This window comes from Melospiza georgiana, chromosome 16, assembly GCF_028018845.1.
Source record: "Melospiza georgiana isolate bMelGeo1 chromosome 16, bMelGeo1.pri, whole genome shotgun sequence".
Taxonomy (NCBI): Eukaryota; Metazoa; Chordata; class Aves; order Passeriformes; family Passerellidae; genus Melospiza; species Melospiza georgiana.
In genome coordinates this window covers 14,981,256-15,006,154 of record NC_080445.1, presented here as the reverse complement: position 1 = coordinate 15,006,154, position 24,899 = coordinate 14,981,256, and the positions used below count along the sequence as shown (strand labels likewise).

Sequence of the window (24,899 nt, the reverse complement as noted above, 5' to 3'; positions counted from 1 at the left end):
CTTAAAATGCAGGTGGAAGCCTCTGGTAACCAGAGTTGGTAGCAACAGTGCTGAACCTCCTTGGAGATCCTTCCTGGGCTCCTCAGTCACTGCCTGCCCAGCCCTGAGCAGAGCCCTGGCCTCTGAGCACATGGATCCTGGAATTACTGCAGAGAATGAGAGTGTGAGTATCCTGACAGAGCACCCTGCTGCCCCAAAATCCAGCTGTGAATGTCTGCAGCCCCTTCCCAGCCCATGGAACCAGCACTCTGCCAAGGAAATCCTCAGCACAGGGGAGAAATGGCTGCTGGAAGCCTGGCTGGGATCTGTCAGGCTCTGAAAAGCTGGATGGGAAGGGCTGGGATCTGTCAGGCCCTGAAAAGCTGGATGGGAAGGGATGGGATCTGTCAGGCCCTGAAAAGCTGGATGGGAAGGGTTGGAATCTGTCAGGCTCTGAAAAGCTGGATGGGAAGAGTTGGGATCTGTCAGGCTCTGAAAAGCTGGATGGGAAGGGCTGGGATCTGTCAGGCCCTGAAAAGCTGGATGGGCAGGGCTGGGATATGTCCAGGCCCTGAAAAGCTGGATGGGAAGGGTTGGGATCTGTCAGGCCCTGAAAAGCTGGATGTGCAGGGATGGGATCTGTCAGGCTCTGAAAAGCTGGATGGGCAGGGATGGGATCTGTCCAGGCCCTGAAAAGCTGGATGGGCAGGGCTGGGATGGGCAGGGGGAGAGCAGGGCCCAGCTGGAGCTGCTCTGTGCCCCTGGTGCAGCTGGAGGACGGGAACCAGGAGGGGCAGCAGCCTGGAGACCCACAGGAGGAGATGCAGGACCTGCCTGGCTCCAGCATGGACTTCCCAGCCAGGATGGTCCTGAGTGAGGAGGAAAAACTGAAGGTAAAACTCTGGGAGTCGGAGGGAACCGAGCTGTGATGGACACTGGATCCACAGTGGGAAATCTGAAAATTCCTCCTTCTGGGGGAGCTGTGTTGTGCTCAGACATCCATCCATGGCCTTCACTGGCCTCAGAACCCATCCATGACCTTCACTGCCTTCGTGTCCCCCAGATTTCCAAAGACCTGGTGGATCTCCAGATCGAGACAAACAGGATGAAGGAGCGTTATGAGACAGAGAACTTCCAGCTGAAAACCATGGTACCTCTTTGGGAACAGCCCCTTCCAGCCCTGCAGCCCCTTCCCCAGCACTGCAGCTCCCAGCACAGCCCTGTGCCCTGCTGCCATCTCCTCCTGGCTTGAGAGGGAGCTGAATCCCCCAGATCCCGAGGAATTCCCGTGAAATCCGCTCTGGTTTGGGGCTGGCGGTGCTGCCCTGACCCTGCTGTCCCTGTGCAGATGCAGGAGCTGGAGAGGCGGGTGCAGGAGCTGGAGCAGGGCCGGGATTCCCTGCGGGAGGAGCGGGATTCCCTACGGGAGGAGCGGGATTCCCTGCGGGAGCGCCTGCAGAGCCTGGAGAGCAGCCGGCAGGAACTGGGGCAGGAGTTCATCATCCTCAAGAGCAACTACCTGGCCCTGGGCAGGGAGCTGGACAAGGAGGTGAGGAGGCTGCAGGGATCATCCCAGAGCTCATCCCAGGGGTTATCCCACGGTTCCAGCTCCACCTCACCTTCCCTGGCTGCAGGGGCTTTGCTTGGCTTTCATTTGTGCAGCCCCATCAAAGCTCAGGGCCAGCGAGGTTTTTCTCATGCAATTGTACCAAGGTTCTTGTTGAGGGATCTCTTAAATGTCACCAAGTCCACAAGAACCACCCAGTGCCACCCCTGCCATGGCAGAGACACCTCCCACTGTCCCAGCCTGGCCTTGGGCACTGCCAGGGATGCAGGGGCAGCCACAGCTGCTCTGGGCACCCTGTGCCAGGGCCTGCCCACCCTCACAGGGAACAATTCCTCATTCCCAATATCCCATCCATCCCTGCCCTCTGGCAGTGGGAGCCATTCCCTGTGTCCTGTCCCTCCATCCCTTGTCCCCAGTCCCTCTGCAGCTCTCCTGGAGCCCCTTCAGGCCCTGGCAGGGGCTCTGAGGTGTCCCTGGAGCTTCTCCTCTCCAGGTGAGCATCCCCAGCTCTCCCAGCCTGGCTCCAGAGGGGCTCCAGCCCTTGGGGCATCAGGGATGGGTTCTCCTGGACTCTCTGCAGCAGCTCCAGGTCCTGCTGCTGTTGTTCCCCAGATCTGGAGGCAGCTCTGCAGGTGGGGTCTCATCTGAGGGGACAGAGGAGCACAATCCCCCCTCCTGCTGCCCGGGGGGCTCAGCCCAGCCCAGAGGGGCTCAGGGTCCCAGCACACCCAGGACATGTCCAGGCTCTGAGCTGTGACACGGCACAGCCTGGGCTGGGGATTGTCCCTGGGTTTGATGTGACACAGCTCCTCCTCACAGGGCCTGCAGACCTGCCCTGGTCATGGGGACAGGGCTGGGGACAGGGATGAGGAAAGGGCTGGGGACAGGGATGAGGACAGGGATGGGGACAGGGATGGGGACAGAGTTGAGGATAGAACTGGGGACAGGGCTAGGGACAGGGATGGGGACAAGGATGAAGACAGGACCTGGGATAGGGCATCGCTGCCCCGCCGGTCCCGTCCCCCCGGCAGATCCCTCCCGTTCCCCGGCGCTGCCCGGGGGTCACGGCGGGGCTGCGGGGCCGCTCCCCCGGCGCTGCCAGCCCCCTTTGTTTCCCTTTTTTCTGCTTGGCTTGCGCAGCCCGCACGTGAACGGGTTGGAGCCGCTCTCATTGCGGCCGGCGGGAAGGGGCCTGGCAGCTTTCAGGTCGGAAAGTTTATAAAAACCCCGAACTCAAGCCAGTTCCTGACGGTTCCTTAAGGGACAGACACCTTCCCGCTGCCTGCCTGCTCAGCAAGGATTAACCGGAGGTTTTGGACCCAGATTTGTGTATTTTTGTGGCTACTTCAATAGCCCTTCCTCCGTCCCCTCCTCTCCCCCCTGCCGCTTCTGCTGTTTTTGAATGGACGGGATGAGTGACACGATGCTGCTCCCTCCCTCCCCCAGCGGCGGGGCTGCCGCAGCTCAGTGACCTGGATTTCCATGCGCTGCGCTGGATGTGCAGCAGGAATGCTGCCCTGCTCCAGCGTCCGCAGGACACTGATCACCCTTGGGCAGACGGCGTTTGTGTCCCAGGAATCGGGGATTTCTCCCAGCTCAGCTCCTGCAGGGGGGGATCCCAGCCCGCGATCCCGCTGCAGCGCAGGGAGGAGCGGCTCGGCCGTCAGCCTCTCGTCCCCAAGGGGGTGCAATGTGTTTGTCAAAACCGGCGTTTCCAGGCAGCTGACATCTCTAAATGATGGGTTTAGCGGGCTGGAGGCAATAGCACACGATTTTCACATGGATCCCGGGGTGGCACAGAGGTGAAAGCACGTGGATTCAGTTCTGTGCCAGAGAGCATCCTGAGGAACCGTAGAGTCAAGGAATGCTTTGAGCTGGAAGGAATTTAAACCCACCTGATTCCAGCCCCTGCTGTGACGGTGTTCACAGGGTTGTTAGGATGAGGGAAGAGATGAGCATCTAACTCCATGTTTCAGAAGGCTTGATTTATTATTTTGTGATATATATTACGTTAAAACTGTACCAAAAGAATAGAATCAGAAGGCTGGCTAAGAATAGAAAAGAAAGAATGATAACAAAGGTTTGTGGCTCGGGCTCTGTGTCCGAGCCAGCTGACTGTGATTGACCATTAATCAGAAACAACCCCATGAGACCAATCCCAGATGCCCCTGTTGCATTCCACAGCAGCAGATAATCATTGTTTACATTTTGATCCTGAGGCCTCTCAGCTTCTCAGGAGGAAAAATCCCAAGGAAAGGATTTTCCATAAAAGTTGTCTGCGACGCCTGCCACAGGACACCTTCCCCAGAGCAGGTTGCTCAGAGTGCTGAAGCAGGGCCAGAAGCCAGAGGTGAATTCCTTGGATGTCCTCCATGTGCCAAGGAGTTTACTCCAGTTCCTTGGCTCCCACTCCCAAAAATCCCCGCCTGAAGCCAGCAAGGCTCCAGCTTGGCAGCCTGGCACTTGTCGGGACATGGGCCTCTCGCTCATTATTTCCCCAGTGCGGACTTTCCCAAAGGAAACGGGAGCAGCAGCCTGCGGTTCTGCCCCCTCCCCTTCCCCGGCGCTCCTCTGGGGCAGACAATGAGCCCTTTACACATTCCCAATTACAAGTGCTACTTGTGACCTTGCCAATATGTTGTCATGGCTGCTGGGCGCAGGAGCGGCTCGGAGCGCATTGGCGGCCCCGGGAAGGGCCGGGAGCAGCCGCAGCCCGGCCTTGTGGCGGCTCCTTTGTGCGGGCATCCCGCGGCATCGGCCCGGGAAGGGCTCCCGGAGATGCCGGGCAGGCGCTCGGGGCCTGTTCCTCACTCGCTGTCAATTCTTCCTTTTCAAGGCTCTGACCTTCCCTCGCTCCCCGTTTCCTTCTCCTTTTGTGCCCCGGGCTCGGCGCAGCCCCCGAGGGGACCCAAAGGCGCTCTGGGTTTTCCCTGGAGCCGCGCAAGGCTCGGGAGCTCGGGAAAGGCAGCGGAGCCCAACTCTAACCGGGCGCTGCCCCTTTTTATTTTGGCCAAACCGGTCCCTGTGACCCCTGCGATCAAACTGTCGGGGTGACAGCTGCAGATGGATCGCCGGGAGCCGGGAACAAGCGGAGCTGTCCGTGCCGAGCTGTCAGGTCTCACAGCTGTATATCTCACCTCTTTGTCAGCTCCTTTCTCCCCGCTCTCCCCCAGCCCGCCCCGCGCTATCTTTTGATAAGCTATTCTCTCCACGCATGACTCAGATGACCTCTGCCTCCCATCCTCCGATTCACTGCCATGGTAACAATTACTCAAGCTTGTCCCCAGCCATAAACCCCATCAGAGCTTTGTTATCTACACAGAAACCCTCCCGGGAGACATGAATTCCCCCAGTGTTCCCTCCAGATCACCTGGAACGGAGCTTTCCTCGTTCACATCCTCTTTATCTTCTGGAAATGTGTCACTCCACAGCAGCAGCGCTGCTCTGAAACACTGCCCACACTGGCTGTGGGCTGGGGAGAAATCCCATCCAACAGGGAATGTGTCATCTGCAGGGATGATGGATGGATGGATGGATGGATGGATGGATGGATGGATGGATGGATGGATGGATGATGGATGGATGGATGGATGGATGGATGGATGGATGGATGGATGGATGGATGGATGGATGATGGATGGATGGATCCATGGATGGATGGATCCATGAATGTTGGATGGATCCATGGATGGATTGATCCACAGATGGATGGATCCACAGATGGATGGATCCATGGATGGATGGATCCATGGATGGATGGATGGAGAAGACTTGACACTTCTCCTTGTGCTGTGGAGCCCAGCACTGCTCAAAGCTGCTCCATGGGGAAGGACATTCCTGAAGGGTTGGGAAGCTGAATGGAGGATGCAGGGTGGGGGTGAGGAGGGAGCTGGAGGCTGCAGAGGTGGTGGCAGAGCTGTGCCAGGGCTGGCTCAGGGCTCTGCACTTGAGTGTGGGATGTGCAGAGGGATAACACTCCACGGGAATAACCCTGCTGCCTGGAGTGCATTTCCACGGGAAGCAGAAAATCACTTTGGACATAGGAGACAGAACCAAAATTCAACCTTGATTTGGGGAGGGGGTGCCTGCCTGGAGCACCCACCAGGAGCAGCAGGGATGTGCTGACCAGAGGGGGATTTCAGAAGTTCTCTCCTTCTTGTTTGACCTTTCAGGTGCTGAGGAACGAGGAGCTGACCCAGGAGCTGCTCAGCCTGGCCAAGGAGAGCAGCCTCCCTCCTGGCCTGGCCCATCCCTCCTCCCCAGGGCTGGGAAGAGGCAGAGCAGCAGGACAGCCCCGTTCTGCTCACAGGGGCAAGGTGAGGGACCCTCTGCCCTTCCAGCAGCCCCTCAGAGAACAGGGATCCACCAGGCCCCTTCTTCTCTCTCCCCAAAGCAGCCCAAGGATGCAGCTGCCCCTGAGCACGAGCAGCAGGAGCTGGAAAGGAACGTGAGTGTGTGCAGGGGTCTGCTGCAGGATCCTGGGAAGCAGAGGGGGATGGATTCCAACCCTGGCTGGCACCTCCTGCTGCTAACTTGAGTTTTGTGGATCAGCTGATGCCTTGATTCATTTCAAATCCTTTTTTTAAACCCTGCAGTTACAAAATGAGACAGGAATAGCTGCAGATGTGCAGGCAGAGCTGGGGAGGGCAGAGGTGATTCCCTGGGTCCGTGCCCTGGCAGGGGAACACAGGCAGCAGCTTAGAAGCCACCAAATGCAGAGGAGAAATTTTTCCTCTTCTTTTTCACACTTGAGAAATCTGGGGGTGATGAAGCTCCCAAAACTGAGCGCACAGAGATGGTCCCTGCCTCCTCCCCATCTGCAGCCCTTGCAGAACCAGCCTGGGCTCCTCCACCAGCTCCTGCTGGAATCTGCCTCTCAACGTGAGAGCCACACATGTGCCCCTGCACGTGCCCTGGCTGGCAGCCAGCTCCATTCCTGCCCCTCCCAGCCCCACCAGGCCATGGCACTGCCCGGCTGGACAAGGGCTCAGTCAAGGTTCTCCTCACTTTGTCCTCTCTTCACTCAGCCTTCTGCCTCATCTTCCTCTTCGTTTGTCCCTCAGTTGCCTGGAAACCAGGATCACATAAAAGCAGAGCTGGAAAAGCTGAAGAAAAGGCAGGAGGAGCAGCAGCAGAAGCTGGAGGAGCGAGTGTGAGTGTCCCTGTGCTTGGCCAGGTGTCTGTGGGACTGGATGTGACCCATGCAGCAGGAGGGGAGGCAGCCTGCCTTTGGGGGAACAGGGAAGGAATGAGGCCGGGAAGGAAAACCTGATGGTTTCAAAGCTCTTCAGAGCTGTCAGATGGAAGTTGGTGGTGTCCAGGGACACCTTGAAAATCCACTCTCTGTGACACACAGCAAATGTGTGACATCCCAGAGATTAATCTGGCCCAGCCCTTGCCCACAGAGGGGCTTTTCCATCACCTTGGAATGGGGTTGATGTCCCAGGAAAGGCTGCCCTGTGACGGGGTTCACAGGGGTTCTTGGATGAGGGAAGAGATGAGGATCTGACTTCATGTTTCAGAAGGCTGATTTATTATTTTATGATATATATTACATTAAAACTATACTAAAAGAAAAGAAGAAGAGGTTTCATCAGAAGGCTGGCTAAGAATAGAATAGGAAAGAACGATAACAAAGGTTTGTGGCTCAGCTCTGTGTCCAAGCCAGCTCATTGTGATTGGCCATTAATTAGAAACATCCAACATGGGACCAATCACAGATGCACCTGTTGCATTCCACAGCAGCAGATAATCAATGTTTACATTTTGTCCCTGAGGCCTCTCAGCTTCTCAGGAGGAAAAATCCTAAGGTAAGGATTTTCCATAAAAGATGTGTGCGACACTGCCCCATCAGGAATGCTGCAGGACCCGACCCTCTGAACTGTGCAGGGTGTTCATCCTCACTGGGGAGAGGTTTTGTGCCACTGCTTTATGCACATTTGGAGGCTGGCAGCTGCTGCTGGGAGATTTCTGTCATTCCAAAGTGATTTTCTTCCCAAAGCTGCCTGTGTTGGACCTATGGAGAATCACAGAACCCCAGAAAGGGCTGGGTTGGAAGGGACCCTAAAGCCCATCTCCCTTGCCATGGACAGGGACACCTTCCACTATCCAGGGTTGTTCCAAGCTCCATCCAGCCTGGCCTTGGGATGGGATGGAGAATATGAAAAATGCCAATCACTTGTTTTTAGAATTTTAAAAGTTTAATAGTAATAAAATGGTTATAAAAATAGTAATAGAATTAGAGTAATAATAATTTGGACAATTTGAATTAGGACAATATGAGACAACAGAGACAAAAAGTTATGGACATCTGGGCACCTTTTCTGGGCAAAATAGGCTGAAAAAGGACACCCGTTAACAGAGGATTAACCCTTATAAACAACAGCCTGTTGCATATTCATACAGCTCATACATGATGCATAAATTTCATTTAAATAAAGGATTCTGTCTGGTCATCATCAACTTCTTCCTCTGAATCCTGACAGTGCCTTTGAGGCAGGAAGAAGTTCATTTCTTCTGATAAGAGAGCAATGAATTCTCTTTCTCTGAAAGATTCAGGTGTCCTGTGGCTGCTCTCTCACTGCGAGTCCTTTCTTTAAAAAAAGTATCCTACATAGCACAATTTCTATTTTAACAATTTTTATAACCCAAAACTATATTTACCACGGTACTAAAGAGAATTAACCCAGCATCACTTTCTAACACAACACATACAATATTCATTTGAATATTTGCGAAAAGCCAACCATAAAATAAATGCATTTTTCACAGAGAATGGGTCAGGGCAGTTCAATAACCCGTTTTCCCCCTGTGTGTGCAGGCTGGCGCTGGGGCAGGAGCTGCAGGAGGCGAAGGGAGCGGCCGGGGCCGTGCGGGCAGAGCACTCAGCGGTGAGCAGGGATGCCAACCCCACAGCATCCTCCAGGCTGGGGTGCCCCACTCCCGGCCCCCCAGCCCCTCTCCTATTGGAAAAAAAGGCTCCCAATATTCCCAGTTAGATTGTGCCTGGGCCGGTCTGACCCTCGCTGCTGGGCCAAAGGCAGCAACTGCGGTGTATCACCCCAGAGATACCTTGGCTTGCTGGAGATTGCAGCTGGGCACTGAACAAGTCCAGGCTTGTTAGGAACCCCGTTTACCTCAGGAGGAATGGCTTCAGGTGATGGTGAAGAGAAAAAGGAGAGGATTCTGCTGGAGGGTTTAATGTCCAGAGGTTTATTCCATGGTTACAGAGGTCTGAACGTGAGCAACTGCTCCAACAGGACCTCGGCCGCATGGTCTGATCACCTGTTTAAGCTCAGGGACAGGGGGAGGGGAGGTACAGGTGAGCCACCAACCAGGTGAGAGGGGCAGGGTCTCAGGGGAAGATGACACCCAGACAGGCCAACGACCCCTGGGCATAGGGGCATCCTTTGAACTTGACCAACCACACTACGCCTTGCTGGAATGTTCAGCCTGATTGACAGGACTCACTCAGCATGGGGGCAAGGGGGAAGGGAGAGAGGTATTGGCACACCTGGGAAAGTGACCTGGAAGGCCAAAATGGGACATTACAGCACACCACAACACTCTCCCTCTGCAGGGAGCCTGGCACAGCGAGCTCCTCCCGTGCAGGTTCCCCCTGCACGTGGTGGAAGCGCTGCCTGCAGAGCCGGTGGGAGGAATTTTGCTCGCTGGTTTTCCATAAAGAGTTGGTGGCATCACCGGGGTGCGGGGTGGCAAATGACAGAAAGTGGCAGGGGAACGGGGATTATAAATATTTCCAGCGGGTTCCTCTGAAAACCCGGGAGCTTCCCAGCCCTAGTGAAGGCAGATACCTGGGAATGAAGGCCCTCAGCCCTTAGGAGTGTCTCAGCAGGGTTTCTGTGTCTGTGCCAGGTGCTGCTCTCGGCCCGGCTGCGCGAGGTGGAGGCGGAGAATGCGCGGCTGCAGCTGCAGCTGAAGGAGCTGAACGAGGAGTATCGGTGCCGGCTGGCACAGTGCCTGGGGGACCTGGCTGTGGGTACCCAGGAGGGGCACAGAGCCGTCCTCAGTGGGGAGGGATTCACAAGGGTCATGTATTCCAGCCCTGCCCAGACACCCCAACAATCCCACCCTGGGCATCCCTGTCCAAGCTCCCCTGGAGCTCTGGCAGCCCCGGGGCTGTGCCCATTCCCTGGGCAGCCTGGGCAGTGCCAGCACCCTCTGGGGGTGAACCTTTCCTGAGATCCAACCTAAACCTCCCGTGACACAGCCCCAGCTGTTCCCTCAGGCATCTCCATACTGGCACCCTCCTCTTGTAGGCTGCAGCCAATAAATTAGAGTAAATACATAAGGAAAGGGGTTTTTTAATCCCTGTAATCTGACCAAGAAAAGTCCCAGCAGAAGCCCACTGACAATCCAGGAAATCTGCATAGGGGAGCTGCCATAGAACCATGGAATGGGTTGGAAGGGACTTTAAAGGCCATCCAGTTCCATCCTTGCCATGGGCAGGGACACCTTCCACTAGAGAATGTGACTCCAAGCCCTGTCCAAGGGTTGGGTTGGAAGGGACCCTAAAGCCCATCTCCCTTGCCATGGACAGGGACACCTCCCACTAACCTAGGTTGTTCCAAGCCTGGCCTTGGGCACTGCCAGGGATCCAGGGGCAGCCACAGCTGCTCTGGGCACCCTGTGCCAGGGCCTGCCCACCCTGCCAGGGAACAATTCCCAATTCCCATGTCCCCTCTAACCCAGTGGGAAGCCATTCCCCCTGGATTTCCCTCTCTGTGCATTTACAGAACTACATGGACAGCAAACCCAGCAGCGTGCCAGGACACAGCAAAGCCCCAGGCGGCCACGCTGCCATGCAGAGCTTTGTGGACAGCATGCTCAGGGACATCCAGGCCTCCTACAGGCGCCGTGAGGAGCAGCTGGCCCGGGCAGCCCGGGGCTACAAGAAACGCCTGAAGGAGCTGGCCAAGAAACACGAGAACCTGCTCATTGCCTATGGGTAAACCCCAGCACCTCCTCCTCCTCAGGGCCAGCTGGAAAAACCCCACAGCAGCCAATGCTGCCCTGGGAGGAGGCAGGCAGGGCTCCCAGCTGGAGCAGAGGGTCTGGGACGCGCATTGACGCCCCTGCTCCTGAATGCACATTGATCCGCCTGCTCCTGAATGCCCATTTATCCCCCTGCTCCTGAATGCACATTGATCCCCCTGCTCCTGAATGCCCATTGATCCCCCTGCTCCTGGTAATCTAGAATGTTCATTTATCCCCCTGCTCCTGGCAATCTGGAATGCACATTGATCCCCCTGCTCCTGAATGCACATTGATCCCCCTGCTCCTGGCAATCAGGAATGCACATTGATCCCCCTGCTCCTGAATGCCCATTGATCCCCCTGCTCCTGAATGCACATTGATCCCCCTGCTCCTGAATGCCCATTGATCCCCCTGTTCCTGGCAATCTGGAATGCACATTTAATCCCCCCTGCTCCTGGTAATCTAGAATGTTCATTTATTCCCCTGCTCCTGGCAATCTGGAATGCACATTGATCCCCCTGCTCCTGAATGCACATTGATCCCCCTGCTCCTGGTAATCTAGAATGTTAATTTATCCCCCTGCTCCTGAATGCCCATTGATCCCCCTGTTCCTGGCAATCTGGAATGCACATTTAATCCCCCCTGCTCCTGGTAATCTAGAATGTTCATTTATCCCCCTGCTCCTGGCAATCAGGAATGCACATTGATCCCCCTGCTCCTGAATGCACATTGATCTCCCTGCTCCTGAATGCACATTGATCCCCCTGCTCCTGAATGCCCATTGATCCCCCTGTTCCTGGCAATCTGGAATGCACATTTAATCCCCCCTGCTCCTGGTAATCTAGAATGTTCATTGATCCCCCTGCTCCTGGCAATCTGGAATGCACATTGATCCCCCTGCTCCTGAATGCACATTGATCCCCCTGCTCCTGGCAATCTGGAATGCACATTGATCCCCCTGCTCCTGAATGCCCATTGATCCCCCTGCTCCTGAATGCACATTGATCCCCCTGCTCCTGAATGCCCATTGATCCCCCTGCTCCTGAATGCACATTGATCCCCCTGCTCCTGGCAATCAGGAATGCACATTGATCCCCCTGCTCCTGAATGCACATTGATCCCCCTGCTCCTGGCAATCAGGAATGCACATTGATCCCCCTGCTCCTGAATGCACATTGATCCCCCTGCTCCTGGCAATCCAGCACCAAGCTGCCTCCAGCTGCACGTCAGGGTGCTCTGGACCCCGTGGAACTGCTTTGCACATATGTTCCTCCCACTCCCAACGCAGGGTGAGAGATTGAGCCCACGGCGGATGGTGTGGAAAGGCAGAGGTACCACAAATAGCTCCACCTCCCAGCCCGTCCCTGCGGCGCTCGCAGCGCTCTCGGCAGCTTGGGCTGTGGGAAGCAGCAGAAATACCCGTGGTAGAAAAGCCACAAATAGCTCTGGGACAAGCTCCCCTCAGAAACTCTCCCACTTTCCCTTTGCAGGTGGCCAGAGGCAGCGGGTCCCAGTGAGCGGCACCCCCGGGAGCAGCAGAGCTCTGGTGGTGTCACCCAAAGGGACAGACAGTGACCCTGCGCTGTTTCAGGCTGCAGCGGGAGCAGATACGCGCCCTGGGCAGCGCTGCCATGGACTGTGGCCCTGCCGAGCTCCACCTGACCGTCACTGACCCCGAGCTGCTGGCAAACAGCTCCCGGGAGCTGAACCAGCACAAGGCAAGGCTGGAGCTGCAGCTGCAGGAGCTGCAGCAGGTAGGGAGGGAGCTGGGAACAGTGCCATGAGCCCTCTCCTTAGGGCATTTGTAGCATTGGTTAGGTTGGAAAACCCCTCTCAGGGCTTTTGTAGCATTGGTTAGGTTGGAAAAGCCCTCTGAGATCACCAAGGCCAACTGTTCCCTGTGACGGTGTTCACAGGGGTCTCAGGTTGAGGGAAGAGACGAGGATCTGACTCCATGTTTCAGAAGGCTGATTTATTATTTTATGATATATATTACATTAAAACTATACTAAAAGAATAGAAGAAAAGATTTCCTCAGAAAGCTGGCTAAGAATAGAATAAGAATGATAACAAAAGCTTGTGGCTTGGACTCCCTGTCTGAACCAGCTGACTGTGATTGGCCATTAATCAGAAACAACCACATGAGACCAATCCCAGATGCACCTGTTGCATTCCACAGCAGCAGATAATCATTGTTTACACTTTGTTCCTGAGGCCTCCCAGCTTCTCAGGAGAAAAAATCCTAAAGAAAGGATTTTTCATAAAAGATGTCTGTGACAGTTCCCCCAGCACTGCCAAGGCCACCACTCAGCCATGTCTCCAAGTGCCACATCCACGCTCTCCCTGAGGGTTTGCTGTGCCTGGGCCACAGGCAGGGGACACAGCAGTCACCTCCATGTGACAGAATCATGGAATCATGCAATGGGTTGGGTTGGAAGGGGCCTTAAAACTCATCTTCTTCCACCCTGTGTTGTGACTCCACAAAGGGGGGATCAATGCCACAGTCAGGATTGCTATTTATGGTATTTGCAGGGATTTTCAGGATGAGGTGAGACATGAGAATTTGATTCTATATTTTTTGAAGGTTGATTTATTATTTTATGTTATTATATTATAACAAAGAATACTAATATAATTATATATTATATATAATTATATATTATATATAATTATATACTAATATATACTGTATTATATATCTACTAATATATATGCATATAATATATCGATATATATCATATTATAGATTTATATATAATTTATATATGTAAATATATCTTTATATATAAATTATATATAAATTATGTATAATACATTATATAAATATACAATAAATGTCTATTTATAGATATATTTTAATATATTATATATAGTATATTATACTAATACTGAAATATATATATTTGCATAGTATATAGTAATATATACTATATATAAAATACATATAGTATTTATTAGCATATATTAATTATATTATATTATATTATATTATATTATATTATATTATATTATATTATATTATATTATATTATATTATATTATATTATATTATATTATATTATATTATATTATATTATATTATATTATATTATATTATTACTGAAACTATACTAAAAAATAGAGAAAAATCCAGATAGGAGGTTTAATAAGAATGATAATAAAAGTTCGTGACTCTTCAGAGCTTTGACATAGCTGGCCGTGATTGGTCATTAATTAAAACAATTCACATGTTGGATAAACAATCTTTAGACTACACTTTAGAGCAGTAAACACAGGAGAAGTTGAGGCTTCTCAGCTTCCCAGGAGAAAATCCTGGGTAAAGAGGATTTTTCAGGAAATATGACAGTGACACCACCCCTGCCATGGCAGGGACACCTTTCCACCATCCCAGGTGGATCCAGGACCTGTTCAGCCTGGCCTTGGACACTGCCAGGGGTGGGGAAATGTCGTCCCCCTGGGCAAATGTGGGCCTTGATTTGCGCAGGATGCATTTATTCAGAAATTCAGAGGAGGGGAGACCTGAAATCTTCAGACTGTACAACCTCTGGTTTCCTTGCCCTGGCACTGGTGGCTGTGGGAGTGCTGGGATGCCTTGTGCCACTTCCAAGGGCACAGAAAAGAGGGATAATGGATTTAACTAACAGAGGAGAGATTTAGGTTGGATGTTAGGCAGGAATAGTTCCCTGGCAGGGTGGGATGGGATATTGGGAATGAGGAATTGTTCCCTGTGAGGGTGGGCAGGCCCTGGCACAGGGTGCCCAGAGCAGCTGTGGCTGCCCCTGGATCCCTGGCAGTGCCCAAGGCCAGGCTTGGCAGGGCTGGGAGCAGCCTGGGACAGTGGGAGGTGTCCCTGCCATGGCAGGGGTGGCTCTGGGTGGGCTTTGGGGTCTTGATGATGGCAGGATCTGGGATTGCAGTGGGTTCATGTTCACAGGAATTCTGCTCTTCCTTTGCCTCCAGAAAAGCCCGAAAGGAGCCTCTGCCCTCGCAGCGCCTCCGGAGCAGTAAGTGCTGCTTCTGCCTTGGGATTTTTGCCATTCCAAATTCCCATGGATGTGTGGGTTGAGGGATCCTGATTGCCTGGCTGGAGGCAGCCACAGGCAGGGAAAGGAGCTGCTGGAGCTGTCTGGGAAGAGGAGGCAGCTGTCCCCTCTCCTGCAGGAAGGGACTTGGTCACTGGGCCTGGATCCAAGAAAGCTCTTAAGCACATATTTGATTTAATCATGTTTTTAGCCCCACTGACCTCTTTGAAAGCCAAAGTTAAGCACATGCCCAAGTGCTTTGGTGGATCACAACCTGAGAAAGGCCTGTGAGACACCACCAATTTGGGATGGTCCTATTTTTCCTCCTTCCCAGTGCAGGAGTTGGGCTGGAATCCTTTGGTGCCACTGTGCTGACACCTCCCTGGCATCCCAATAAACCCTGAAATTCCTAAAGTTTGATGTGTCTCTTCCCCTGCTCCATTATCCTGCTAAAACTCAACCAGTTATAGCTGTGGAGGGGTGGAACAAAGCATGAGAGAAACCTGAGCTGGGGTTTCCAGCCCTTTAAAAGACATGGTCACCTAGAAAACATGTCAGATATTCCATTAGCTGGATGCCAGCACTGAGGAGTGGGTGAGTGCTAGAGCCCCTGGGCTCTGGACGGGTGTCTTGAGCCCCAACCAGGCTCTGCCATGTGTTCCACACTGAAAATAGCAGTGTCCATGAGGAAATGCAGCAATTTGGGCAGGCACCACAGGAGCAGGGCATGCAAGGTCCAGAACTTGAATTTCAGTGATGCATTTCATCATTTGGGGTTTTTTTTAAGCTGCCATGAGACCCCACACACTCCAAATTCTGCTGGGTTAATTTGTGTGTATTGCACATTACAGAAATGTGTACAAATCACCAATGAGCCTTGAGCTGTTTGATTTTCCACCATCACTCTCATTCCATGGCTATGACGATGGGAAGATGCCAGCAGCTCACATCCCAGGCAGCAGACAAAGAACCTAATGTTACAACTCACTTAAAAAGTGTTTTGGCCAATCACACAAAGCAGAAGCACACTGACAGTAGTTCTATCCAACCACCATAAGCACAGTTAAAACACTGCTTGCTTATTTTGGATACAATACCTGCTTGTGAGCCTTAAAACACAATGCACAGAGCTCCATTATTAAGCTTCAAACTTTCTAATATCTTGCTAGATAAACTTTTCTGCAGCTTAGGGAGTTATTCTAGACAAGCATTAATACACAGACCATTGTTCTGTTTGTCCTTGCTTCTCTACTTTTTACATAATTTTTCTGCTGACCAATCTCATGGCTGCTGCTGAGCTCCAATCACAGTCCTGCTGTCTCTGAGGCCTGCACTTTGCAGCTTCCCCAAAACCCTCTGATTTTGTGGATTCCCACAGTGTGCTGTTACCTGGCTCCTCCAGCTGGAGACGGGAGCCCCGGTGTTCCCATAGCCCTAATTCCAGGAATTCTGGTGTTCCCCCAGCCCCAGTTCCCACAGCCTCTCACCTTTGCAGAGCCCAGGCTGGGCTTGGAGGCAGCTGATGGGAAAATTAATCCACAAACTCCAGAGGTTTATGTCCAAAAAGAAGACACAGAGTCCTTTTTTAGCTTTATTTGAATAAAGGGAGAGGCCATGGGGCATTCCCTGGGATCTCTCTAATTTTTGGAGGACGCAGCCTCCTTTTTATCCTAATTTCCTGGCTGCATTTCTCTTCTCTCTTTCCCCATATCTTTTTTACAAAAAAAAAAAAAAAAAAAAGAATGGAAAAATACTCCCAAATATTAAAATGGCATCTACAGAAAATGACTCGGTAACATCAGCCACATCTGTGTCAGAACAATATTTCCACTCAACAGATTTTCTAAATATGTAACTAGTGCCTTAATTAATAAGTAATAACATGCAAATAACTGAAAACTGCTCATATACCTAAAATGGTGAATTTGTATGTATGGCTGTAGATGTAGATGTGAGTTTATGCATTTATGTGTGTGTGTGTATGTATGTCTGCATTCATGGAGACACATAGAGATTTATATGTCTGTATATTTGATCTGTGTGGAGCTGTGTGAGCTGTGTGTGAGCTGTGTGGAGCTGTGTGAGCTGTGTGTGAGCTGTGTGAGCTGTGTGGAGCTGTGTGGTCTCTGCAGGGGCTGGATTTGGTGTCTGGGCATGATCCATGTGAGCTCTTCCTTCCCCCTCAGGCAGCTGGACGAGGAGGGCTGGGCAGAGATCAGGAGGAAGCTCCGGGAATTCACACTCAACACCCAGGTAAAGGCTGGAACAGCCACTGGAGGCCAGGCTGATCTCTCACCCACAGGCAGGGATGTGCTGCCTCAGCCCTGCCCTGGGGCTGCTCCAGCCTGAGGGGGAAACTTCCATGGAGTCACAGGAATCCTGAGTGGGAAGGGAAGGGACCCGCAGGGACCATCCAGCCCAGCCCCTCCACAGACACCCCAACAATCCCACCCTGGGCACCCCTGGAGCAGTGTCCAAACCCTCCTGGAGCCCTGGCAGCCCCAGGGCCGTGCCCATTCCCTGGGATCACTCTCCATGCAGCCTTGCTGTGGCCTCAGCCCTCCCAGCTGGTGCTGTCTCCAGGCTAATTTACTGTCCCTGCTCCTAAAGCAAGGAGAGCAGCTCCTTGGCAGTCCTGCCCATGTTTCAGAACAACATTTTGGCATCTCTGCAATAAACTGGGGCTGATTGCTGCCCTGTGCTGGCACTGCTGGGACATCTCCAGTCCTGGGGTCAGTTCTGGGCCACTCATGACAGGAAAGATACTGAGGGGCTGGAGCGTGTCCTGGGGAGGGAACAAAGCTGGGGAAGGGGCTGGAGCACCAGGAGGGGCTTAGGGAGCTGGGAAGGGGCTCAGCCTGGAGAAAAGGAGGCTCAGGGGGGACGTTGTGGCTCTGCACAGCTCCTGACAGGAGGGGACAGCTGGGGGAGTCCCAGGGAACAGGGACAGGAGGAGAGGGAACAGCCTCGAGTGCCAGGGGAGGTTTAGGTTGGATATTGGGAAAATTCCTTCATGGAAAGGGTGGTCAGGCACTGGCACAGCTGCCCAGGGCAGTGATGGGGTCACCATCCCTGGAGGGATTTATAGGACATGTGGATGTGGCACCTGGGACATGGGTCAGTGATGGCCTTGGCAGTGCCAGGTAAACACCTGGATCCTCGTGAATTCCTACACAATTCCACCATCCTTTGAGTCTATTTGACCTGGTTCAAGTCTAGGCTGAATCTAAATCAGCTTCTCAGGCCGGTTCCTGCTGGCTGCAGGGATATTCCCTTCCATGTCCTGGATATTCCCTTCCATGTCCTGGATATTCCCTTCCATGTGCTGCCTTTCCCTGTGCACAGCAACCTGAGGGAGTGCTCCACCATTCCTTGGGGGTGTAAAGCTCATTCCTTGGGGTGTAAAGCTCATTCCTTGGGGGTGTAAAGCTTGTTTCTTGGGAGTGTAAAGCTCCACAACTGCATGGGGCCTACCTCTGTGTCCAAAAGAAGGGAGGTGTCATGGCAGAGAGGTTGGAGTGGTGGGGAAGTGGTCGGAGGGTCGGACTCACACAGCAAAGAGGGGCAGAGCAACATCACTGCCGTGGCACAGATCTCTTTTTTACCACATTTTCTCCATGTTGTGTGCCCTGCAGGAGGAGCTGGAGCAGCAGAGGAGCCAGCTGCTGACCCGGGCTGTGGTGGCAGAGGAGCAGGTGCTGGAGCTGCAGGGATACATTGACCAGCACCTGGCCAGGTGACAGGGGGGGACAGCCCTCTCCAGGCTTGTGCCAGTGCTGGCCCCGTGCCCACTGCTGGCCCTGCCACAGCACTGCCCATGTCCCACTGCTCCTGCAGCTGTGCAGGCAGCTGCCACCACCTCTTGTGGCACAGGGCAGCAGGACAGACACGCCCCACACACCACAGGTGTCCTGCCCTGTGAGCTCACCCATCCTTGGGAGGAATCACAATCATGGAAAGGGTTGGAAGGGACACAAATGTTCATGCAGTGCCACCCCTGCCATGGCAGGGACACCTCCCACTGTCCCAGGCTGCTCCCAGCCCTGCCCAGCCTGGCCTTGGGCACTGCCAGGGATCCAGGGGCAGCCACAGCTGCTCTGGGCACCCTGTGCCAGGGCCTGCCCACCCTCACAGGGAACAATTCCCAATTCCCAATATCCCATCCATCCCTGCCCTCTGGCAGTGGGAGCCATTCCCTGTCACTTTATGCCATTGCCCAAAGTCCCTCTCCCACTCTCTTGGAGCCCCTTTAAGCCCTGGAAGGCACTCTAAAGGTTTCCTTGCAACCCTCACAAGAACCTAAAACCCAAAGCTGAATCTAAAGCCTAAAACCTTCAGAGTTCTTTTATTCCCAGGTTCTAACCTCAGTCCTGCCCCTGATCTGTGCTCCCCTTCCCTGGCTCATCCTGCCCTGGAGCAGGCAGAGCAGTAGGGAGGGAGAGGACCAGCAGGGCAGGTGTGGCAGGGCACGATCCCCCTGCTCCTGCCCTGGGCTGGGTCAGGCTCTGCCCGTGCCTGGCACAGCCCATGAATGCCCTTTCCTTGGGAAAGGCTGTGGGATCTGTGTGCCAGGCTCAGCTCCTGGCATGGCTCATTGCCCAGGGACTGTGAGTGTGTGGGGGTACCAGTTATGGGTTTCACTGGGTCTGGATTGAAGGCACTTGAGACAGTAATTCGTGTTTGGACTCAGGTATTTATTATTTCTTATCAGTAAAACAGTCTCACTGCTGTGAGTTCAGCAACAAGGCACAAAATGGCCAACAATCTCTTGTTACAAGGTCTTTTAACACTGAACTATCCAATTTAGAACTGAAACCTAGATTATTTTCCCTTTTAACCCAATAACTGATCCCAAAGAGCTGCAATGGGGACTTTTCTGCCCAATTACAAAATGCCACCCAAACCCATGAAGAAGAAGAAGAAGCAGCATGAAGAAGAAGCCCAGGACAACACCCTGTGCCCTCCATCTTGCTTCCATCCAGAAGATACCAAAAATCCCAAAACCTCAATTTCTCACCAAGTGACACACCTGCACTACTCTCTATAATCTATTTCACACTTTTGTGGATTCTGGTCTATCTTGAATCTAGGAAACTTTCTCCATGAATGAGGGTCAAAGTCAGTGCTGCCCTCGGGGTCAGGGCACCCCAGAGCAGACAGAGAAATATTCCCTGTGGTGTCCTGGGTTTCCATATGTGTGGTGGCAGTGGCACTTCCACACTGCTCGTGGTGACAGCGGCACTTCCATAATGTTCATGGTGACAGTGGCATTTCCATGCTGTTCATGGTGGCAGTGGCACTTCCATGCTGCTTGTGGTGACAGTGGCACTTCCACACTGCTCATGGTGACAGTGGCAGTTCCACACTGCTCATGGTGACAGTGGCAGTTCCAAGCTGTTCATGGTGACAGTGGCACTTCCATACTGCTTGTGGTGACAGTGGCAGTTCCACACTGCTCATGGTGACAGTGGTACTTCCATGCTGTTCATGGTGACAGTGGCACTTCCATGCTGTTCATGGTGGCAGTGGCACTTCCACACTGTTCATGGTGACAGTGGCAGTTCCATGCTGCTCATGGTGACAGTGGCAATTCCATACTGCCCGTGGTGGCAGTGGCACTTCCATGCTGTTCGTGGTGACAGTGGCACTTCCGCACTGCTCATGGTGACAGTGGCACTTCCACTGCAGGTACAAGCAGGAGATCCTGTGCCTGAGGAAGGCTGAGGGCAGCGAGGTGCCCCCAGTGCCCGGTGCCAGCAGTGCCAGCCAGGAGCCAGAGCAGCCCCAGCCTTGGGAACAGCCCACTGCAGGGAAGGTCTGTGCCCCGTGCAGTGCCAGGCACGGATCCTGCTCAGGCTGGGAGTGGGAACAGCCGGAGAAACCTCGTGGGTGTTTCTGCTCTGAATTCACAGGACTGAAATGAGACCAGACAGCGGCGGCTGGGCTGTGCCCTGCAGGAATTCTGCTCCTCCCTGAGCACCCCTGGGACACAGGGAGGGATCCCAGGCAGCTCTGCACTGCTGGGCTGCAGGGACAGCTTCCTCCTCCTGCTGGATGAGGAATATTTTCCCTGGATGAGACCTGGACCTGGACCAAGGGCTGCTCCTGCCTTGCTCCCCTCACCTGTGAGACAGAGCCAGGCTGGCTCAGAGCAGGATTTGTTCTGGGCCTGGACAAAGGGATGAGCTGCTCTTTTACTGGGAGGGTGGGGAAAGGCTGCCCAGAGCAGCTGTGGCTGCCCCTGGATCCCTGCCCTGGCAGTGCCCAAGGCCAGGCTGGGCAGGGCTGGGAGCAGCCTGGGACAGTGGGAGGTGTCCCTGCCATGGCATGGGGGGGAACAAGAGCAGCTTCAAGGTCCCTTCAAGATCCCTTACAACCCAACCCATTCCATGATTCTATGACTCTGTGGTGGGAAAACCCCATTTTCCCCTGTGCTTGAGTGGAAAATGGAATATTAGACTGATGAGCAGGGCCAAACTGATCCTGCATGCAGGTGAGCTGGAAAGGATGGCAGAGCAGAGCCAGGAGCAGCAGCTGCTCCAACTCTCAAAGACAAAGCAAAAACCTCAGAGGAACAATCAATCAAAACTTTATTTTTAAAACTTATATTGAAATAAAGCAGCAATCATCTAAAAAGAGGCACTGGAGTTTCACCCCTTAAATCCTGCGTTAACCCCAGGATTTCCAGGTTTGATTTTCTCCTCTCTTGCTTTGCTCACACTCTGGAAAATGAAGATCTGCCACCCTGCAAGTCCCCAGGAGAAATGCTGGCCAAGCACTTCTGTCCTGAGCTGAGCCAAGGGCTGGAGTGGCACTGACCCTTAATGCCAGGCTTAAGGAGGCTGCTGTTAAACCAGGCTTAACGAGGCTGGGCTCAGACCTGGCTTTGCTGGGCCCTGCCCTGCACTTCCCTCCGCACCTCCTTGATGTCATAGGCCCAGACCTGGTCCAGGCCCTGGCCCAGGGTGCAGCTGGGGCTCCAGGAGGGGAAGGGGTAGCGGCCGGCCACCACCCGCGCGTCGTCGGGCAGTTCTGCCAGGAGCTTGGTGGCCAAGGGAGGCTTCTGGGGACAGAGACACAGCCAGGGACAGGAGGCAGCATTAGGACACGGTCACACAGTGACAGACCCACCAGGGACCCTCTGGGACATCTGCCCTTCAAAGCAGAGGGCTGGTACTGGCCCGGGCTAAGGCTGGGACTTGGAGCAACAGGACAAGAGGAACGGCCTCAAGTGGCACCAGTGGAGGTTCAGGTTGGATAGTGGGAAAATTTCTTCCCTGAAATGGTGATCAGGCACTGGCACAGCTGCCCAGGGATGGTGGGGTCACCATCCCTTCAGGGCTTTAACATGGATGTGGCACTTGGGGACATGGCTCAGTGCTGGAGGAACTGCAGGACTTCAACCCAGAGGGATTTTCCAACCTCCATGATTCCATAAATCCAAATGCTGTGCAGCACCAAACCACTCAGCCACAGGGATTCCCACCTGGCCTTATTCCACCCCTTATTTCACCCATTCCACCCTCATTTCACCTCTGTTCCCCAAGAAGCCCCCAGAAGAGCTCAGGGTGTGAGGGGCTGACTCACCACGCTGGGGGCCAGGAACACGATCACGTTGTGGCAGTCAGAGAGATTCACCTTAAAACAGAAGGAAAAGGGCAATAACGAGCAGCAGGCAGAGCAGGAACAGCTGCTTGAGCATCCAAACCTTGTGGGTGATCTTTGGAACCTTGCAGGGATCAAAGATGCCACAAAAGATGTGGGATGGGGAAGTGGGGGTGTGAAAGCAGCACGTCTTGGGAAACACCTGCCTGCAGCACCATCCCAGACCCACATTCCCTGATGGATTCTCTCTGGTCAGGCTGCAAATACCTCATGGCAGCCTGAGAAGCTCATGCCTGCAGGTGAGCCTGTCAGCAGCACCCAGACCTCTCCTCAGAGCTGCTCCAAGCAGCAGAACTGGCCACGGGCTGCTGCCCCAGCCAGCATTCCCTGCAAAGGAGGACGGATTTCCACCTCCCAGCTGGCATTCCCTGGAAAGGAGGATGGATTTCCACCTCCCAGCTGGCATTCCCTGGAAAGGAGGACGGATTTCCACCTCCCAGGAGCAGTGTGGGATAGGGAAGGAGCAAGCAGCCATCAGCAAATCCATCCTGGAGATGCAAACAGAGCTCTGGCCCTGCCCTGAGCACACCCAGACCCTCGGGATGCTGTTACCTTCCACAGATCCCTCTTCAGGAAGGAGATCTTGCCGTGGTAGCCGGCCCTCCAGGCACGGTAGTTGGCCAGGCACAGCAGCCAGGGGTTGAGCTCATAGCCCAGGGCTGGCCTCAGCCCCTCCTTGTAAGCCTCGAGCACCTGCACAGGAGAGAGGGAGAGAGGGAGGGCTGAAAGCCAAAGCAGCCCAGTGCTGAGTGTGGGGCAGGATTTGGGAGGGCAGGATTTGGCTGCCCAGCTGCACCCACCCCATCCTGCAGCTCACAGGCAGGGTGACCTTGGAGCTCAGCACCACCCAGAGCCCTCACTGCCACCCTGCTCCCTGCATGCATCTCTTGGGGCTGCCAAAGACCACCTATGGCCATCTAGAGCCACCCTGGACCACCTAGGGCTGCCTAGAACCACCTGGGGCTGTCTAGAGCCACCTAGGTCACCAAGGACTACCAAGGACAGTCTAGGAATATTTAAGACAGTCTAGGGCCACCAAGGACAGTCTAGGACCACCTAGGACAGTTTAGGACCACCTAGGACAGCCTAGGACCATCTAGGACAGTCTAGGGACACCTAGAGACATCCAGGACAATCTAGAACCACCTACAGCTGTCTAAGACCATCGAGGATGCTCTGGGACCACCGGGGATGGTCCTGGCCACCCAGAAGCCAGGCACAAACCCAGCAGCAGCAGGGTGTGGGTGTCCCCTTCACCCTCCCTGCCCTTTGCCCACCCCGGACACCCCAATTTCCCTCAGAACCCTTACAAGCCGTCCATCTCCGGATCCCAGATCCACGGTCTTGCCGGCACGGCCCCGCAGCAGCGCCAGGGTGTTGGCCACCTGCCGGGGGCTGGAGGGCTGGTACGGCACCTGCGGGGGCACAGCGGCTCAGGGGGGCCGGGATCGGCGTCCTGGGGGTTTGGGGTGCCGCTACCGGCAGGCACAGCGGGTCAGGGGGACAGGCCTCGGGATCAGGGTGCCGGTACCTGCAGGCACAGGGGTTCGGGGTGCCGGTACCTGCAGGCACAGGGGTCAGGGGTTCGGGGTGCCGGTACCGGCAGGCACAGGGGTTCGGGGTGCCGGTACCGGCAGGCACAGGGGTCAGGGGATCGGGGTGCCGGTACCTGCAGGCACAGGGGTCAGGGGATCGGGGTGCCGGTACCTGCAGGCGCAGCGGGACGCGGCGGAAGCCGGGCATCAGCAGCACGGCCCAGGTTGCCCACACGGCCGCCCCGCTGGCCGCCGCCAGAGCCAGCAGGCCCCGGCCGCCCAGCGCCGCCCCGGGACGGGCCCAGCTCGGCTCGCCCGGCTCGCCCGGATCCCAGCCCGGGTCCAGGGGCAGATCCGTGCCCGGCTCCATGGCCGCCGGAAGGGGAGGGCAGCACGGCCGGGCGCCTTCCGCCGGGGCACCGGGGACACGGGAGGGACACGGGCCGGGCGCGGGGATGGGGTCAGGGGTACGGTACCGGGCAATCCGCGCTGCCCCCGCCCCGGGGCTGCGGGAGGGACACAGCCGGGCGGAGTGTGCGGGTGTGCACAGGGGTGTGAGAGTGTGTGTGAGTGTGTGTGTGTGTGTGTGAGAGAGAGAGAGTATGGTAACAGCTGTGTGTGTGTGTGTGTGTGTGTGTGTGTGTGTGTGTGTGTGTGTTTATGTGTGTGTCTGTGTGTTTGTGCAGGCTGTGCATGGCTGTTGCGTGCAGGGTGTGCTGCTGTATGCTATGCATGATGGGCACACGTGTGTGTGCTGGGAACAGCTCTGTGTGTTGTGCACAGTTTGTGTGGATGTTTGCACAGACGTGTGCAGTTGTGTGGGGCTGTGAGTGATTCCAGCTGTGTGTGTGCAGCTGTGTGCTGCTGTGCACAGCCAGGTACAGTTGTGCATGGCTGTGTGTGCCTGTGCTGTGACACACAGCTCCGTGTGGCTGTGCAGGGCTGTGCACACTCGTCAGAAGGGTTCTGATGGCTGCACAGCCGTGCACAGACGAACACAGCTGTGTGGAGCTGTGGGTGGTGTTGTGCAGGGCTGTGAGTGGCTGTGTGTGTGCTTGTGCACAGGTCAGCGCAGCTGAGCGCGGTCTTGCAGGACTGTTACAGCTGCAGGGCTGCATGCATGGTGCCCAGCTG

The 24,899-nt window shown here is 54.5% G+C and overlaps 2 protein-coding genes across 3 annotated transcripts; one reads left to right on the top strand and one right to left on the bottom strand.

Annotated features, from left to right (window-relative positions):
• The first annotated feature begins 102 nt into the window (after positions 1–102).
• On the top strand, positions 103–21,037 carry CCDC78 (coiled-coil domain containing 78). Of its 2 annotated transcripts, XM_058035279.1 has the most exons (16): positions 103–163; positions 750–872; positions 1,043–1,129; positions 1,328–1,528; positions 5,719–5,862; positions 5,940–5,993; positions 6,610–6,698; positions 8,367–8,436; positions 9,422–9,541; positions 10,303–10,514; positions 12,135–12,297; positions 14,504–14,547; positions 16,752–16,818; positions 18,201–18,301; positions 20,254–20,380; positions 20,478–21,037. In XM_058035279.1, exons 1-16 carry the CDS (start codon positions 131–133, stop codon positions 20,481–20,483), a joined length of 1,641 nt encoding a protein of 546 aa, XP_057891262.1. In that variant the 5' UTR covers positions 103–130; the 3' UTR covers positions 20,484–21,037. The 2 variants fall into 2 exon arrangements, with proteins under 2 accessions (XP_057891262.1, XP_057891261.1); XM_058035278.1 differs by lacking the exon at positions 5,940–5,993 and having other exon boundaries at positions 20,254–21,037.
• A 100-nt stretch (positions 21,038–21,137) lies between these two features.
• On the bottom strand, positions 21,138–24,135 carry ANTKMT (adenine nucleotide translocase lysine methyltransferase). The gene is made up of 5 exons (XM_058035842.1): positions 23,938–24,135; positions 23,541–23,645; positions 22,783–22,923; positions 22,153–22,203; positions 21,138–21,628 (listed from the first exon to the last, which is right to left on the bottom strand). Exons 1-5 carry the CDS (start codon positions 24,133–24,135, stop codon positions 21,440–21,442), a joined length of 684 nt encoding a protein of 227 aa, XP_057891825.1. The 3' UTR covers positions 21,138–21,439.
• Between the last annotated feature and the right edge of the window lie 764 nt (positions 24,136–24,899).

Excerpts from the sequence above, each read along its gene's own strand:
- CCDC78 (XM_058035278.1), top strand. The coding sequence starts at position 131 with ATGGATCCTGGAATTACTGCAGAGAATGAGAGT. Across the intron at positions 6,699-8,366 it reads CAGAAGCTGGAGGAGCGAGT|GCTGGCGCTGGGGCAGGAGC; the intron begins GTGAGTGTCCCT and ends CTGTGTGTGCAG. Across the intron at positions 12,298-14,503 it reads AGCTGCAGGAGCTGCAGCAG|AAAAGCCCGAAAGGAGCCTC; the intron begins GTAGGGAGGGAG and ends CTTTGCCTCCAG.
- ANTKMT (XM_058035842.1), bottom strand. The coding sequence starts at position 24,135 with ATGGAGCCGGGCACGGATCTGCCCCTGGACCCGGGCTGGGATCCGGGC. Across the intron at positions 23,646-23,937 it reads GCGTCCCGCTGCGCCTGCAG|GTGCCGTACCAGCCCTCCAG; the intron begins GTACCGGCACCC and ends GTGCCCCCGCAG. Across the intron at positions 22,204-22,782 it reads TGAAGAGGGATCTGTGGAAG|GTGAATCTCTCTGACTGCCA; the intron begins GTAACAGCATCC and ends TTCTGTTTTAAG.